At 42.1% G+C, this 16,908-nt stretch overlaps 1 protein-coding gene across 2 annotated transcripts; it reads left to right on the top strand.

Annotated features, from left to right (window-relative positions):
* Nucleotides 1–500: 500 nt before the first annotated feature.
* On the top strand, nucleotides 501–14,991 carry LOC146300101 (homeobox protein SIX6). 2 transcript variants are annotated; one of them, XR_014732125.1, is made up of 2 exons: nucleotides 501–6,659; nucleotides 14,235–14,334. XR_014732125.1 is itself a non-coding variant. In XM_084680863.1 (2 exons), exons 1-2 carry the CDS (start codon nucleotides 12,810–12,812, stop codon nucleotides 14,398–14,400), a joined length of 738 nt encoding a protein of 245 aa, XP_084536989.1. In that variant the 5' UTR covers nucleotides 11,825–12,809; the 3' UTR covers nucleotides 14,401–14,991. The 2 variants fall into 2 exon arrangements, 1 of the variants encoding a protein (XP_084536989.1); XM_084680863.1 differs by lacking the exon at nucleotides 501–6,659 and adding an exon at nucleotides 11,825–13,381 and having other exon boundaries at nucleotides 14,235–14,991.
* Nucleotides 14,992–16,908: the final 1,917 nt, after the last annotated feature.

Genomic DNA, 16,908 nt, shown 5'->3' with positions numbered 1-16,908 from the left:
TGTCTGTTCCTGGTATTACCTAAGCAACAATGTGAATGTGGTAATAAGTTAAAGTTCATCCAGAGGGTCACACTACCACACATCCACTCTTGGTTTGTTCGAGGTACACATAAACTTGAATATAAGTGTAAAGAGGCTCAATCACAAAAATCACTCAATCACAAATCTGGTCTTTTGTTGTTGTTGTATTATCTCCCAGTGACTGGGAGAGCCTGAACATGTTCATACCTTCTGAAAGAGGAGCTTAGCAATAAAGACAGAAACCAGGACTAAGTTTTTATACTGAATCAATTAAGTATATATAAGTCTCTGAACCATCCATTCACTTGACAATGTTTTACTTTAAACTTTATTTCTTTTTGTATAAATGTGTTCAGCCTGATGGTCAGCACCTTTGTGTATCACTAACCGTCTGGTCCTTCATTCTATAGCCCCCCGTCCCCCCCCCCAAGGTCTCTTCCATTTTGTCTCTGGAGGTTTCCTGTTTTACCTCGTCTTCTTTGAGGGGTTTAGGTTGGTTTAGGTGCAGTTCTATGGGTCTATGTGAAGCTCTCTGTGACATTGCTTTGCTAAAAAGGCCTATACAAATAATATTTGATTTGATTTGGAGTCACTCAATAGCTATCCATATGAGTGGTGGAGAGGAACCTTGAGCGCAACAAACTCCTCTGCTCTCAATCCCAGTCCTATGTAATGTGTTTGTAGTCATCACAGAAATGCCTGACCATTTTGAGCTCCTGACACTTGAGAAATTGTAAGGTTGGGATTTTTGAAAAGCTAAAGCATAAAACAAACTTCCAAAATTGACCAACTGGTCCAGAGGATTTTTTTTTTCTGTGCTAATTTTCTTTTTAATTAAAGAATAAAAAGAAAAACATGTATTACTTTATTTATTACTTATTACTAATACTTTATTTACTTATTTATCCGGACATTTACCTGTACACTTGCCACCTTCGCCGTCCAGAGGAGTGGAGAACAATGGGAGGAGAAGCGAAAAGATGAGGAATGTCAAAATGTCCAGTTAACGGCACAGGAAATTGGATGCTAAAGAGTCCAAATCATCACTGGATGTGAATGTGTCCATTGAGGCTGTGTTCTTGCAGTAGCCTGAGGCTTGCACTAATGGCCTGTTTAGCTGGAGTAGCACCAGGAATGCTACCTACTCAATGCTTAACAACTCAGGGCAAGTTTACGAACTGCATGACAGAGGGCTCTCTCTCTCGCTCTCTCTCTCTCTCTGTGTAGATGTGTGTGTGTGCGTGTGCGTGTGATTTTGAGTGCCGTTCTCCTCTCTGAAAACACTAATTCTGGCGCACTCTCCATCCTGTAATGAACAGGATCTCCATATTTATGTTGCTGCAACAGAACACTCGAAACACAAGAGGGGTTATAGTAGAGAGTGGGAAGGCCTTTGGGACCATATTCAATATTTTCCTCCAGTGTTCCACAGGGCGGGGAAAAGGGGGGCTTCTTTACAATAATCAGGTGACCAGAGGAAAATAGTGTGGCCTCAACAAGCCCAAATTAAAAAAGAACATCATTTTCATTATGCAGTCAAACACAATTACAAGCAAATGTTTTCTCTGTGTAGCTGCCCCTGCTTTCAGTGGCTTTGTTCCTGGCTCCTTAGTGTGTGCAGAGAAAGGCCCTGGTGGTCAATGGGCAGCTGAGTGGCATGTTCAGCAGAGGCCTAGGTCCTTAGCCCCCAGCACAGAATGTGTTTTTGTCAGGAGAGCAGCCATACATTCTGAGCAGATTTGTTGAATTAGAGAGCACAGCAGGAGATTGGGGGGGGTAAGTGATGGGGAGGACTTGTTGCTAGGTGACTGACACACAACTGCAGTATGCCCCCTTCTTAGAGCCTGGCACTTCTGTTTGTTTTCCTTTTTGTGTTGTTTTAAACGTTGCCCACCCTCCAACCCCCACACTGTGTGATTTCATATGATGTCCTCGTTTTATGTTTATTTTAACCATGTACAGCAACTTTGAGAACTTTGAAAAGCGCTATATTAATAAAATGTATTATTATTATTACTTCCTATCAATTTAGTAGTCTGCCCATACTGGTTGTAGTCTATCTGTTGATAGTAAAAAAATTTTTTTTATTTTTTAACAGGGTAGCGGGGAAGAGATAAGCACAAGATGTGACATTTTTTACAGTTGCTTTGAACCATGTCATCATCTTTTTAAGAATTGTGGGAAAAGAGTAAGTGAGGTGAGAGAGCAAATATGAATTCCCTCTCTCTAATGCAGTAGGTAGTATAGAATCTGACACTAGTTGTTAGCTGCATCGGGGCACATTGCAGCATCAGCAAAAAAAAAAATGTATTTTTTCTGGAAGTTTCCAAGGCACATGGATAAACTCATCTTCCTCCCCCCTTTCTCTCCTCCAAGGCACAGCTACTGGAAAGTGTCCCTTGCATTGCATAGAGTAGCTGTTGATCTCTGGTGTCTGGTGTGGTATGATGTAGCTAGCTGTGGTCCAAGGCTAAATCTCTCCCCTCTTAATATTCATTTGAACTTATCTTTGGAGACAACCTTAGATTCATAAAACAGTACCAAGGGGCTGAGCTTGTTTGTGTGTAGTTCCACACACTGCAGTGTGTGTGTGTGTGTGTGTGTGTGTGTGTGTGTGTGTGTGTGTGTGTGTGTGTGTGTGTGTGTGTGTGTGTGTGTGTGTGTGTGTAGGCGTGTGTCTACCTACCACCTGAATCAGCAGTCTGGCCACTCACCTTGTCACCCTCATCACAGCCTGTCAAGCTTGCCAGTGCCAGAGAACTGATAGTCTTCTCTGGGGAGTCTGCAGGCAGGCAGAGAGACTGAGGGAGGGTCAAATGAAAGGTAGAGATGTAGGACGGTAGTGAAGGACAAGCAGATGATGGGATGGGAAGCTTTCAATTGATCATAATCATCAGTGATCTCCAAGCTTACAACCTAGGGAGTTCTACTGCACGGTGTGTTGTGAAATTAAAGGGATTTGCCTGTGTAGTCTTTTATGAGATCCAAGCAGTTGGATGATATTTTTTTATGTAAATGTAAGGTGTCTTAAGAGTGTTTTTGCTCTCTCGAAATACAAATCGATATTCTAGGTTTGATTAATTCATCTATTTTCCAATTGTACCAACTGTAAGATTAAAAACACGTATAGTGGGCTGTAAAATTTATTATACGTGTTTCTGTGTTCCTTTTAGCTTCTTAACTTTGCTCTCAAAAGTGCCCCAAATTGATGCGTTTAACTTTACAATGTAATACATTTCCTTCCGGGGGAGCATGCCCACGGACCCCCCTAGAGGGTTGGGGGTTCGCCGTATCCTTCTCAGCACCCCCTGACTATATAATGCGTAGATAATAGCATAGAAATACGGTGGTGCTAGAGCTATATTAAGTGAGGAGAGCAGCCCGGTGGAACTCTTACCCATGAATTCATTTAAAATCAGACATTCACAAATTGGAAGTATAAAAAAAAAAAAAACTATCACTTATTCACCCCACATCTCTGCATGGTGTAAAGATTCAGGGCCAACAAGATTTTTGATTCAACCCTTAGTGTTCCATTAATTTGGAGCTTTGCCTGAAGGTCACAACCGAATACACCATGAAGAAAACCCTTTTGTAGGAGTGTTCCTTCACCTCAAACTGCCCTCTTCCTCTTCACAGAGGAAACATCCTCCTTTCTTTGTTGCAGCTTTAGTCTTCAGGGACAGCCAGGGCACACCTGTGCCCTCTGGAAAATTCCCCTGCGCGTTCTGTAGACGTATTATACAGTGCAAGGCTGTGAAAGTGCTTCTAAAATCTCTCAGGATATTACTTAAGTCAAAGAAGGAATAATTCCTTCGAAAAATAATACTCGCAATGTCGACTGACTGGACTGTGTATGGCCATATGATTTCACTGGCATCACCTACAAGTAAACAAGCTTTGTTTGGCTGTCAGACGAGGAACGCTCCTTTGATGCTAGCATCAGGAAGTACAGAAACACTCACAGTCTCTGATATAATAAAATGAATCCATCTGAGTTTTCAGCTGACCTTATTAGTCATATCCCACATCCCCACTATACTCTCACCCTCTCTGTGGTGTGTCAATAGGCTTCCCCATTCACCTTCGAAAAATACCGACAACTACCGTATTCGTTTTTATTCCACGGCTCCCGCATGTCTTGATCCCTCTGCATCTTTTATTGTGTCAAGAATGGATCTATTCCACTTTAACCTCTGGAGAGCTGTTAATTCAAAGATGAATATAAATGCTGTGACACAATTCTCTCCATCTCTTCTGTGTTCTTTGAAAAGCCTGCATTGATTGAAGTCAATCATAAAGGATGGTGCAGGTATTATTTTATGAGTGCAAATCACCGGTGTATCATGGAAGAACGACAAGAATGTGTTCAATACATTTGTCAAGGCAGTACTAGACTATATACATACATTTCCAATGGTCTCAGAATACATGGGTCTACAGTATATACCTCCCATTTAACAGCATGCGTGTATCACATCCCTGCATGGATGTATCGTATATCAGGGATACCATCAGTATGTTTCACTGGATGTCACAGACAAACCAGAACTACGGGGCAAGGGAGCAATGAATATTGATGGGCTCATTTCAAAGCTTATGGGCTTGTCCGTTATCTGATTGGATTAGCAGGCATATCCCCTTGGCCTCCCTTTGTACCTCGAAAGGACTTTAAGATTACGGCATTAACACTGCCATGGGTCAAGTCCCGCCTCTGTCTGTGTCTGTCCATCATGGCCTACAGTGTGACAGAGCGCAGTGCCAAACTATTTGGCAAGCCTTGCATTCAAATTAGAGGCCCATGATGCCTACAACCAACCCAGCAGACAGAACCTATTTAAGTGGTTTTAAATGCTCAGACACCAAAATGACATCAGTTCCTTCGACTAGGTTGGATATTACGATGACTTCCTGCTTGATTGTGTTGTCTTCAAGAACAGGGTTACCAGTGCATTTGCTGACTTTGGTGTTTTCAACAGTTTGCTCATTTACACTGACCCTAATCCTTGGAATATCTATTAAGTAAAATGATGTAATCTGCCTTGGCAGCACTCCCCGTTAGGCTTTCCCCTTGCCTTCTGAACATAAATTTTTAATCAGCATATTAGAAAACCACCTTAAGATGTCAGCTAACAGTGCAAGCTCAGAGCCCTTAACCATGGCAGACGTGGATTAAAGCTATTTACAATAACCATGAGACCTTGGTCAACAGCTTTAACACAATAAGCACCATTCCTGCTGTTCATGTAAAGCTAGTCCATCGTCCTACCTATTAACCACAGTTAACATTAACACTGTGGCATCAAGGTTTTCTGCCAGTGGTTATGGAATAAGTGTAAATGGCCCCTAGTTATGGAGCATGGAATTGGCTTGGATATTGTCAATTCAAAAGGGCTTTTTGCCATGGTACAGAGAGGAATAGGAGAATCAGTGAGAAATCATTTGACTCACCCTCTCAAGGTCTCGGATGCCTCTGCAGCCTGGCTTCCTAGCAGCACAGGACTGCTGATGTGAGGCAGAGATAAATATTTGAGTATGTGTGAGGGACAAAAGCGACACGACTCTCAGCCTGTCACTTGTGATCGGAGCCATGGCATCAAGCGACGACCTGCTCTGTGGCACCGGGTGACTCAAGTCTTGACACAAGCACACGCGGTGAGTGTGTGTGGGTGTGCACCTACCCAACACACACACACACACACATACAACATGCACTCGTCCCACACACAAACGTACATACATACACACACACACATACACACAGACCTGTCAGCAATGTTCTGTCAGAGTTGTCAGCCCCTAGGTACAGTGGTGGGGTTTGCCCAGACAGACACTGATCAGGCAGCAAGCCAACTCTGCCTTCCCCTGCCCCTACCTACCATGGCCACTTCATCTTAATGAGCTCTGTCAGAATGGCATTTGACATAAGCCATCCATAAAGCACATTTGACAGACATTAAGACTCTGAAAAATCCAGGATATTCCTGCCCTCTGCCCCCAAAAGAGGGGAGAGACAGACCATCTTGCTGACCTTGTAATCTGTTTGTGATCAGAAGACAAGCTGTTGTCTTTGTGCTGTTAGCTATGGCTGTCCTGACAGTGTGCATTTGACACAATGTGAACATGAATCCTGATCAGAGCTGTTTAACATCATATCACACACACAATTGGACTGCATTGGCATAGCAAAACAAATTACAATCTGCTAATCTGACAGTATTTGAATTTACATTTTTTATGTCAACCCGTGTTTATATTCAGCATCGATTTTGTAATCGAAACAGATGCGTCGATTAATCACTTATTTATTTTAATTTGTTATTGATTTTGTAATCGATTAAACATGTTGACCATACTCACTCTTCCAGGTACATGTCTGACCTTGTTGTTCTGTGTTGGTGCTTGTGTACTGTACTGAGCCCTCCTGCCAGTCTGCCTGGGTCCCTCAGACGTTGGGACACCCAAGCCGAGCCAGCCAGACAGCCAGACAGCCAGCCAGCCAGCAGCCAGCCAGACAGCCAGCCAGCAGCCAGGCAGACAGCCAGCCAGGCAGCCAGCCTGCCAGACAGCCTGCCAGACAGCCAGCCAGTTCCCAGTGTCTCCATGTTCCGTGGCTACCAAATACTTTTACAAAACAGGTCTATTTTTATCTAATCTTATTAAAGGGGGCTTTTCGTCCTGTAGTAAAGAGAGTACCAAGTTCCATGACTGTATCCTCCTGAGCCTGGAGTGATTTTACCAGGGGGTCTGGGTGAGTCACCTACCAGACCTAATGGACACGTGTCATCGCCTGGTTCCTTTTTTGACAGTTATCAGTCATAAGAAGCATATCTACTTATGATGGTTTAATGATGCAATCCCATTGACTAGCCTTAAGGTATGACATCATTATCCAGTTGTTCCCCTCCTCAATACTGGCATCAAAGTTATTTTAGTGTGCTAAATCTCACAAACACAATTTATATTTTTGTAGAATGTATCACTCCCATTATGGCTGTGGTGATTTTTGGAAATGTTGACTTAAAAGAGGAGAGCAAAAGAGCAGTGCCTATATTTGAGATTGAGGCATATTGACAGGCTAGTGTGTGTAAAAGTGTGTGTGATTGTGTTATGCAGAAACACAATGCAAAGTGAAGGTTTAGGAAGGCAGTACTGTGACCTGTGCCCTGATTCACACTTCATGTGGGTTTCAAGGACCAAGCTCCTGGCCATGATGAGTTTTGACTCCTGTCATCTTTGGGTGTTGTCAAGACCCTATGACACGGGCATGGTGGGAGGGACACTCAGTGTAAAACCATCGGCTGGTGAACGCTGTCCCCACCAGCAGACAAGAATGAATGTGAACATTTATTCTGAAACATACTGTACTCTGTCAAGATGTAAGAAAACAACATCAGCCCTCATTCAAATGCAATCGAAGTTCAGTAAGACAGTGATGGTGAAAACAATGATACATTTAGGTAAAGGTATATTCAAGTGAAGCTTTAGCACTCCCTCAGGGCAGTGAATGAAGGGACTTGCAAAAAGAGAGAAATGGAGATCAGTTGGCAGGCGTGAAAGCAGAATCTGTTACTGGATGATGAGCAAGGACAGATGTAGGAGAAAGGTCAAAGGTCAAAGGGTGGTGGAGTGGGAACAGAGAGTCGTGGGTACCACTATTTCATACTGAATTTGAAAAAGTACTGATATGGAAAGGTATGGTAAACAGAAGGAAATAAACAGGACAAAAGATGATTGGCTCTGCAGTCTGAGTGTTTTATAGAGATGACACGTGCACTGCATATAGCATGAGGCAATGAGTTATATAGGGACTGTAAATGGATTTGCGCACTCCTGCACCCACTTTGACAATCACACACACACACGCACTATATCTATAGGTAGGTAATGAATTCAAGCCACATGCATCTTATCTACACTCATTCCTGCTTCCATTTATCCCTGCATCCATCCAACCTTTCAGGAAATTGACTTTCCTCGACACTGGAAGGATGTTTTTTTTGTGTGTGTATTCAAAAGATATTCTGAAAGGCTTTCAGTGGTGTGTGTGTGCCAAACATAGTTCTCTCATTTACTACATATCCTGAGAAGGAGGACGGATAAGACCTCTACCTTCTGGCATGGTGAAACCGTAGCAGCGTTCCATTAAATACAATTAAAGACCCAGATGGTGGACTACACGTGACATGTATGTTTACTAAATGAAATTGTTAAACTGCAATTCTGACATGGAAATAATTCTATTAATTCTAGGTACAGTAGTTGTACATTCAAACGGACAAATAAACACACATGCATTTATAGCACAAAAAGCATTGTGATAACCTTAAACGAATATTCACCAGGCACCATCTCCTCTGAATATTCAGCAGCATTTTAGTCTGCGATTTCAATTGGCTAAACCCCGTAGAATTATTCCTCTAGATTACTGTGCCGCTATGAACCGGCTTAACAAATGTAAGGTCAAGTGTCATGTGCTGATTATAACAATGTTATGACTGTGCTGCGCTCGCCTTGTCACACAGAGGCTGGGGGGAGGAGTGTGTGAGTCAGGGCGGGCTGGTCTCCCTCCCTGATGGCAGCTCTGCATGGCCTTCTCTATCCATGTCAGCAGGGTGACTGAGAGTTGGTGGATTACGTACACTGGGGGCCAATGGCTCAGTGGATAAGAAGTCTTCTCTGTTACTGCAAATCCACAGATTAAATGCAGGGTTGAGCACTGGAGCCTTTCCTGAGGGCAAATGGGTCTGAAAACACAGCATTCAAAGGTCTCCATATTTGGCTTAAACCTTCTGTCTGTAAAGTGACTGGTCAATGTATGGACTGAAAGACTGATTCTTTAGTCCTCCATGATGGATTTTAAACAAATCCAGGCCATCAAAAGGTCATGACCAGTGCTCCTGACATGATATCTTCAATGGAAAGTTAATCCTGTCATATGACAGCTGAGTCTGGGTTAAAACAGTCTGTCGACCAGAGTAAAACAAAACGAAACAGTCCTCCTGTGAAAATAACGACACAATTCTTCCTGCGTCCGCAGTGTGTGGAAAAGAGTGACGACACACCCTGCAGGCAACTTCAAGAACGCTGAGCGCGGCCGTTTTCTCTCGTGTGTGTGGCGGCTAGCCTGCACGTCATTATGCTGTGTTTGCGGTCGCACCAGGAAGCGTAAATCCTACGCCTCCGCGGCCTCACAGACAGTTTAAATAAAATACAGTCATGAGCCGTAGTAGTAGCCACTGTAAACGTTTATGATGATTCCGATTGTTAAACGTCAATTTTGAGGGAAATGTTCATGTATAGACAAGCCTACATGTACGTGCTTGTGTTTGTGAATATGTAGGCTACAGTACGTAAGCGGTGATATGGGTAAGGCAGGGCTGGGTGGCTGAGCGGGAAGGGTGTTGGGGGGGAGGCAGCTAAAGCCTGGGGTATGAGAGAGGTAGGTCTGGGTGGGATAGTGCCAGGATGGGTGTTGGTGACAGGCTCTTGTACCGTCTCGTCTGCTTGACTGATCCGGGGGAATCTGGGTCATTTCCAGCCTGTTCACATGTAACTGTTCTCCTCTCCTTTCCTCCCCTCTGCCGTGGGCGAACTACGACCCAGCTCGGCGCTGATGACTCAAAGTAAATGTACTCATCTCTTATGGCAAATTGAGAGAAAAGGAGTCTCCCTCTCTGGTGTCTCGATTTTCTCCGTTCGTTCATTCAGTCATGCCTATTTTGTTCGTGCTTTTGTTGTTGACTGCTGGCTCGCGTCTTAGGTATTTTCTTGTGTGTAGTTGCTCATTACTCTTCGCCATGTCGCCCAAGGCATTCAATGCACAGGTCCAGGAGCGCCGTGTTTTGAATGGATCCCTGCCCTCAATGAAACTACATTGAGATATATTGTGGCTGTATGCTATTTTTGTCTAAAATCAAATCGAATCACGTCAATCTTTGTTGTTGATTTATGGTAAAATAGCAATGGCAATTTCATACAGAATACAGACATAAGCACGTAGGCCTACATGTGTAAGAGCTTTATGTTAGGCTACATTCTAGAGCTGTATAGGGGCCTATATATGTCTTGTGTAACTTTATGTTAGAAATATAGGTATACAGTTGCTTACCAACCACAGTTGAATTTGGTAGTGAGTGGATGGTTGGGGGATCTCTGAGGCAAACTAACAAAGAAAAAACAGACGTCTTTGTACGAGATTCACTGTTTGTGTTGAGTTCGTGAATGTCCGGGATATCGGTGTCAGGGTAGGCTACTGGCCCCTGGCACGGTTTGTTAGTGATTGTGATATGCATTTTTCATAGTTCTGTTTTCAGACTTTAGAGTTCCGATACATGAGCTTTGACGGATGTGTTTTTAACGGTTTAAGCACATTTTAATAGGATAGTTGTCATGTCAAACTTTAAGATTTAAACCTAACCTTTTTTTAAAACGACTGCGTACAGTCTACGATAGGCCTATGAATGTAGGCCCTATTATTTTATGAAGAATTATGTAAACTATATATTGAAAAGAAAAAACAATTCAGACAATCGATCGCTGAAAGTAGGTATAGGCCTATATAAGACTTGTTGATTCGGCCTATTCAGCAGTCTACCTTTTCATCTGGTAGCCTATTTTGTTTAGCTCACAGGGCACAGTCCAACAACAACAAAAAAGTATTTGAGCCTAAAGTGTTTAATATAGCCTACAATACGGCCTAAAACATTATCATATGCAGGCTACAGCATGTTTTTTTTTTTATCTAGCAAGTATAACAATGATATGCCCACTGCTGAGGCGGTTATTCACCCGGACACGTCCTAATTGTTTATCGACTGCTCTCTTTTTGATATCCAAAATGTCAACATATTTTATTGATGCATTCTTTCTGGTAAAAGAAGCTGTTCTTGTATAACCTACATTTGGGTCATGATAGGCCAACAGGATGAAATATTTAGAGCCTTTTGAAAAAATTGTGTCAGTCACCCTCGCATTACTGCATGGTTTCGCAGGAAGGTTTATCCTTTATTTACGGTTAGTTACATTTAGTTACCGATCAATGATAAACCTATAATCATAGGGAATTATAATTAGGCCTACTGACCCCACTAGTAAGAACTTTAATCGTATTAATTTGTGTAGGCCTACCTCCATCTGGTTACTCTGCTACATGGTAAAAACCTGTAGCCTACTCGCATTTCTGCAAGTTTTGTTGCAAAAATGTGCTTGCCTCTTTATTCATTTAGTAAAACCAGCAATTTATCACGACCGTTACTTTCATTCGCTTATTATGTCGCACACAGCTTACGTATGTGCACATAGGTTGCATACTTATGTAGAAAATGTTACTTTTAAAAAGTCTGACGTTCATAATAAAGGATGAAAATGAACAGCTTCTCACGCAGAAGGCAGGCAGTTTCATAACTCCGCATCATGAGCCTCCCCATAATTCATGCAAAAAGAGCCCGAAGGGATTCAGTACAACTCACTGTGTGTGTGTGTGTGTGTGTGTGTGTGTGTGTGTGTGTGTGTGTGTGTGTGTGTGTGTGTGTGTGTGTGTGTGTGTGTGTGTGTGTGTGTGTGTGTGTGTGTGTGTGTGTGTGTGTGTGTGTGTGTGTGAAAATAATATCAGGCTTTTCCGTCAGAATGAACTTCACCACTGTAGCCAGCCATGAAATAATCTGACCCGACACTTCAAACCATCTGCGCTATCTATCCGCCTTCTTATTTACTAAATCAGCCCGTGCACAAAACGGAGTGTGTCTGATACTAAACCCGAGTATTCCGGCAGTGGCATGATAGATTCTATACACAAACATAAGACTACATTTGTTTACCCCGCGGTGCATTCGCCTCTTGGGAATGCTTTTGTGCGTAAAATTTTAGGCCAATTCAAAATATAGATAATATATTTACGACTGTCACAGATCTTGTATTACCGACTACCAACTGTACTATTTAAAGCTACGTCGTAATCTCTTATCACTGATACATCCGAGACAGCGCAGTTGTTATGTCGTCTGTCTGAACGTTGCGCAGTCGTGTCATAACATTCTAAAATGGGAACCGAACAATTCGCGGAGCATTGATTTTTTTCTTTCTTTTTTGTGTTAACTCAACAACCATGCAATGATATTATAACTCTGGAAATGTATGTTTTTTCTGAAACCTAGTATTTTAAAGCATAGTCTGTGGATTTCGTTCGAGTCTGTTGGTTGACTTGTTTGTTTTCCCCCCCCCCTTGAAAGACGTAGGCTAAACGTGTGTAGCCTGTGCCAACTGCGTTTAATTGAATCGTTGCATTTCTTCTTCAGAGCCATGATTTACAAAGAAAAGGATGTTGAAAAACATGGAAGGCAATGAAACGTTTTAAGACAAATAGCAAAGGTCAAAATGTTTACATTCTGAAAAGGCGCTGTCGAGCACTGGGAGGTGCTGAAATCTCTTGGTGCTCCTTTCCGCGTGATTGGTAAACTTGACAGTGATTGACGGGCATCCATGGCAACCACGCAACCAATCTGCCAAGTCCAATAGAAAATCAGCAGAGGGGCTGACTGTCTTTTTCCCCTTCAAAATACATCTCGGGTCCAGTTTTTATACTCTTGCACGTTCAACCTACCAAGTTCACCAGCCGAGGCTGCAGTAGCCAGCCAGAGGGCAGCGTTCCTCAGTGGTTTTAACGGTTGATCTGTTAACTTTGGAATTGCCTTTTTGTCTGGATTCGATACACAGAGAGCGAGAGGGAGAGACGGGTAAGCAAGAGGAGAGAGAGAGAGAGAGAGACGGAGGAGAAAAGAGAAGCCTCCATGTTTCAGCTGCCTATCTTGAATTTTAGCCCTCAGCAGGTTGCGGGGGTTTGCGAGACTCTGGAAGAGAGCGGGGACATCGAGCGCCTCGGTCGCTTCCTCTGGTCTCTGCCCGTCGCCCCTGCAGCCTGCGAGGTCCTCAACAAGAATGAGTCGGTGCTTAGGGCGCGGGCCATCGTGGCCTTTCATACCGGGAATTTTAGAGAACTCTACCATATCTTGGAGAACCACAAGTTCACCAAAGAGTCACATACAAAACTGCAGGCCTTGTGGCTGGAGGCTCACTACCAGGAGGCGGAGAAGCTGCGGGGACGCCCGCTAGGGCCAGTGGACAAATACAGGGTGCGGAAGAAGTTCCCATTACCCAGAACAATATGGGACGGGGAGCAAAAAACCCATTGCTTCAAGGAGAGAACCCGGCATCTGTTAAGGGAATGGTACTTGCAAGACCCTTACCCGAACCCTAGCAAAAAAAGAGAGCTTGCACAGGCCACTGGACTTACCCCGACACAAGTAGGAAACTGGTTCAAAAATCGTAGACAAAGGGATAGAGCAGCGGCGGCGAAAAATAGGTATGTTGTTGCCTAGCTCCCCTTTGTGCATGATTCCGTTAGTCTGTTATAGAATTGGTAGTTTCAATGATTTAGAGAAACGGGTTGTAACGATTATAAACGAATGCATTTGTAATGTCAATATAAGTATCTGCAATCTAAAGGCTACTGCATCAAATCTTTCCAAATTAGTCAACTTTAAAAGACGGTGTTGAACAAATCGAAACGAAAATAAACAAGCCTCAATTCTGTGCCATTTTAAAACAAGTGAAATCACAAAAGGCAAAAAGCAATGTCACCTAACTGGAAGACATTGTCAATTCCAGTAGCCTATCCTATGCTGCAAGGTTGTTTTATATTTAAACCTTTAAACCTATAGACCTATTTGTCTAGAACACGAATGAACTAAATATACCTATGACAGATTGCAAAGAACCCATCAGAATCTTACAAAATAATATTTTTGCACAAGACGACCACCTTTTACGCATGAATGACAACGTACGATTAATCGTAGTTATGATAGGCCTATGTTTGTTTTTAAATATTACTCAAACACCATTTTAATATTCCTGAATACATCCTCTCAAAGTTTCCCTTATAGGACCAATAGCCTACAAAAAATCCAGAGTAGGTTATCATTTTGTTATTCTTATTCCCGCTGCATGCAGTCCATTCACACACATGGATCATGGATAGATTAACTGATCATATCCATGTTGTAAAAATGATAAAACAGTATAGCCAAATGTAACATAATGTAGACCATTCAGAAAGTCTGCGGCCATGATTGCGTGAACGCTTTTATCTGTTTATGTAGCATTGTGTCCAAAATAGTTTGAGATTTTTTACATTTGTATTTTATTTTATTCAGGTTACAACAGCAAGGTATGTCCCAAGGCTCGGTTCGGTCTTTAGCGGATGAAGATGGAACCGCTGATCGACTCGGTACCGCCTCCAGTCCCGAGGCAAGTTTGTCAAGCAAAGCCGCCACCTCGGCTATTTCTATCACTTCCAGCGACAGCGAATGTGACATCTGATGGCATGAGAGGAGGTCCACAGGAAGATAACACACGAACAGGAGATAAATGAAGGAGAACCTGAAAGACAATCTGATACAAACAGTCACAGTGCCTGCGTTTGAATTTTAAAGAAACTGTTCTTCTTTGATGGCTGCCAAAACACCAGTGCTCTGACAGAAAGCCCTGTCTTAAAGCTATATTTTAATTTTGTTTTCATTTTGCCACAATGGATGACGACTGAAACCTAATACAAGAGGGAATAAAAAAGATCATATTCATGTTCACGATCCCTCTAAAGGGAGGACTAATAAACCAATGCCTCAAGATGAAACTAAAAAGAGGACGAGACATTAGCGCCTGACCTGCTGTTTTCTGTGGGTATTTCATGTTGAAAAGACGCTGTAATATTTTTACTTTCAAAGTTTTATAAATAATGTTTATTTACCTATTTAAACGATTGGCTCTGTCTGTTAGAATTTGATATTAATTTGCTTGGTGTTTTTAATATTTACCTTGTGCACAGGTGAACCAGTTGAGCATGTGCGCTTTAGTGAACGTGTTTCAGTATAAAAGAAAAAGTAAAGATAACTTAATAAAATAATTGTTGATCAAGAGAATACAACCAAAGTCTTTTTTCATTCTTAAAAAGCAGCCATGTTCGGAGTGGTGCATTGTGTTATTATGGAGTAATTAACCATGATAAAGCTAATTATTTTTTACAATTTTATGTGTGAGGCTTCATAGCCTTTAAATATGATTGTGAAATATTGTCCTAATCTTGGCAAGGTCTGCAATATTATTTAAATTATGCTGGTCAATTCAATGCTCCGACTATCGGTTTCATAAAGCTGTGAATTTTGGTAAATGTAATTTAGACATTTAGTCACATCGCTAATAGCCTACTTGATAGGTCTATAGACTGAGTGTGAGAAACAAATGTTTAATGCTTATAATGCTTCACTATGTGCCCTGACACGTTTTCATCATAATTGGCCAACATGCTTCCCATCATGTAATGCGGCATGACAGCGAGAGGTCAAAGAGAGGGCGACAGGCTCACTAAACGAGATAGTCTCCATGAGTAAAAACAAACACACGAACACCAGAATTGTCAAGGAAGTGAAAACGAGGCATATTTCGATTTCCAAATGTGTCAGGCTTTAGCATGTCTTTATTTTACACCAAGATGCATTTTTACATTTAAGCCATATGCCTTTTTCAAAATTTATTTGAGTCATGACTAACTTGTCATTACAAGTTTGTAATTCACTGTTCGATATTGCTGTTAAAAGCAGCAAAACGTGTATAACTGGCGTGTTTGATTACCTTAATATGGTGACTGCAAAATGTTGTGCTGCTATCGTTTTATTTACGGTCTGGCAGAAACATTAGCAAGTTGTAAAATCAGAGAACACAACTCTGTATCATATAAACCTAAATTAAATAGCCTTGTTCTTGAAAGTGTAGGCATAGCCTACATTTGAAATCCCTCGGATTCACTGACATGATTACCAATTTGAATTCATTGTTTCGCGCGCGCTCTAATGTCAGCCCTAATGAGCAGCGTAAACCAGAAGTGATACAAATGTACTCCAACGGCTATTAAGTTGTGGTCTGGGACCACCACCTGGTTTCCTTCCATTTGCAAATAATGAAGCTACAGTAACCAGTGAAAGGGACAAGCTGTATTTTCAAAACGCCTTTCAGCTGCAACAACACAGAAGCCAATGTCGTTTTTGGGGGGTATGTAAAGAGAGGAAGCAAGTTGGAGGGGAAGGAAAGGGGGCTTTGAGTTTCTTTCAGATTATAGGAACAAAATGGCTGAATATTTCCGTTTCTATTGAAAACAAGAGGGACCAGTGGGATACATGAAAAAGTCTTTTTAGCAGTCAATAAGGTTGTCAAACTGGTCAGCGGTAATCAGCGCTAATGATGGGGTCTAGGGTCCCCGCGTTAACAAAGGGGCCCTGCTAATGTTTTGTGAAGGGAAGCAATCGCGGGTCTCCATCAAAAGAAAGAACTCCTGTCAGGGTAGACTATCAGGGGCACGGACACCAAAACTTTTGTAAAGTGTGTGTGTGTGCGCGCACAGCTGCTTGCTAGTATAAGCAGGCTATTAAGATTTAATTATAGTATTATGATTTGTGTCGTTAAAAAAGTTTCATTATTCCTTATTGTCAATGGCAACCAGGACTATTAGTTTTATCAATGTTAATTTTAGGAAGATATCAAACAATACAGATAGAAACATTTTCATCATTTTCAAAAACGTTTTGCTTCTTCACCGTTTTTGTGCGTTTTTTTTTATTTCGAATCCTATACAGGTGGAACACAACTGCTTTTTGTTTAACAAGCTAAATAGCGTCCACATATCAATATGTTGCCTATTCTGTTACGGGTTACGGCTTTTGTGTCTTTATTATGATCGAATCCGTCAGAGCAGATTAGTATGAAGAGACATTGTGATGGTGAGCTGCCGGTGTCAGCACAGTGGGCCTGTCTCCCGCAGCGGAAACATGATAGTGT

The sequence above is a fragment of the Hypomesus nipponensis genome, chromosome 3 (genome assembly GCF_054491055.1).
Source record: "Hypomesus nipponensis isolate SF chromosome 3, ASM5449105v1, whole genome shotgun sequence".
Taxonomy (NCBI): domain Eukaryota; kingdom Metazoa; phylum Chordata; class Actinopteri; order Osmeriformes; family Osmeridae; genus Hypomesus; species Hypomesus nipponensis.
This window is presented reverse-complemented; position numbering and strand designations above follow the sequence as displayed.

What these genes read in the sequence shown, in the direction of transcription:
- LOC146300101 (XM_084680863.1), top strand. Translation starts at nt 12,810, where the DNA reads ATGTTTCAGCTGCCTATCTTGAATTTTAGCCCTCAGCAGGTTGCGGGG. An exon ending in GCAGCGGCGGCGAAAAATAG is followed by an intron (nt 13,382 to 14,234) that starts GTATGTTGTTGC and finishes TATTTTATTCAG; the next exon opens with GTTACAACAGCAAGGTATGT.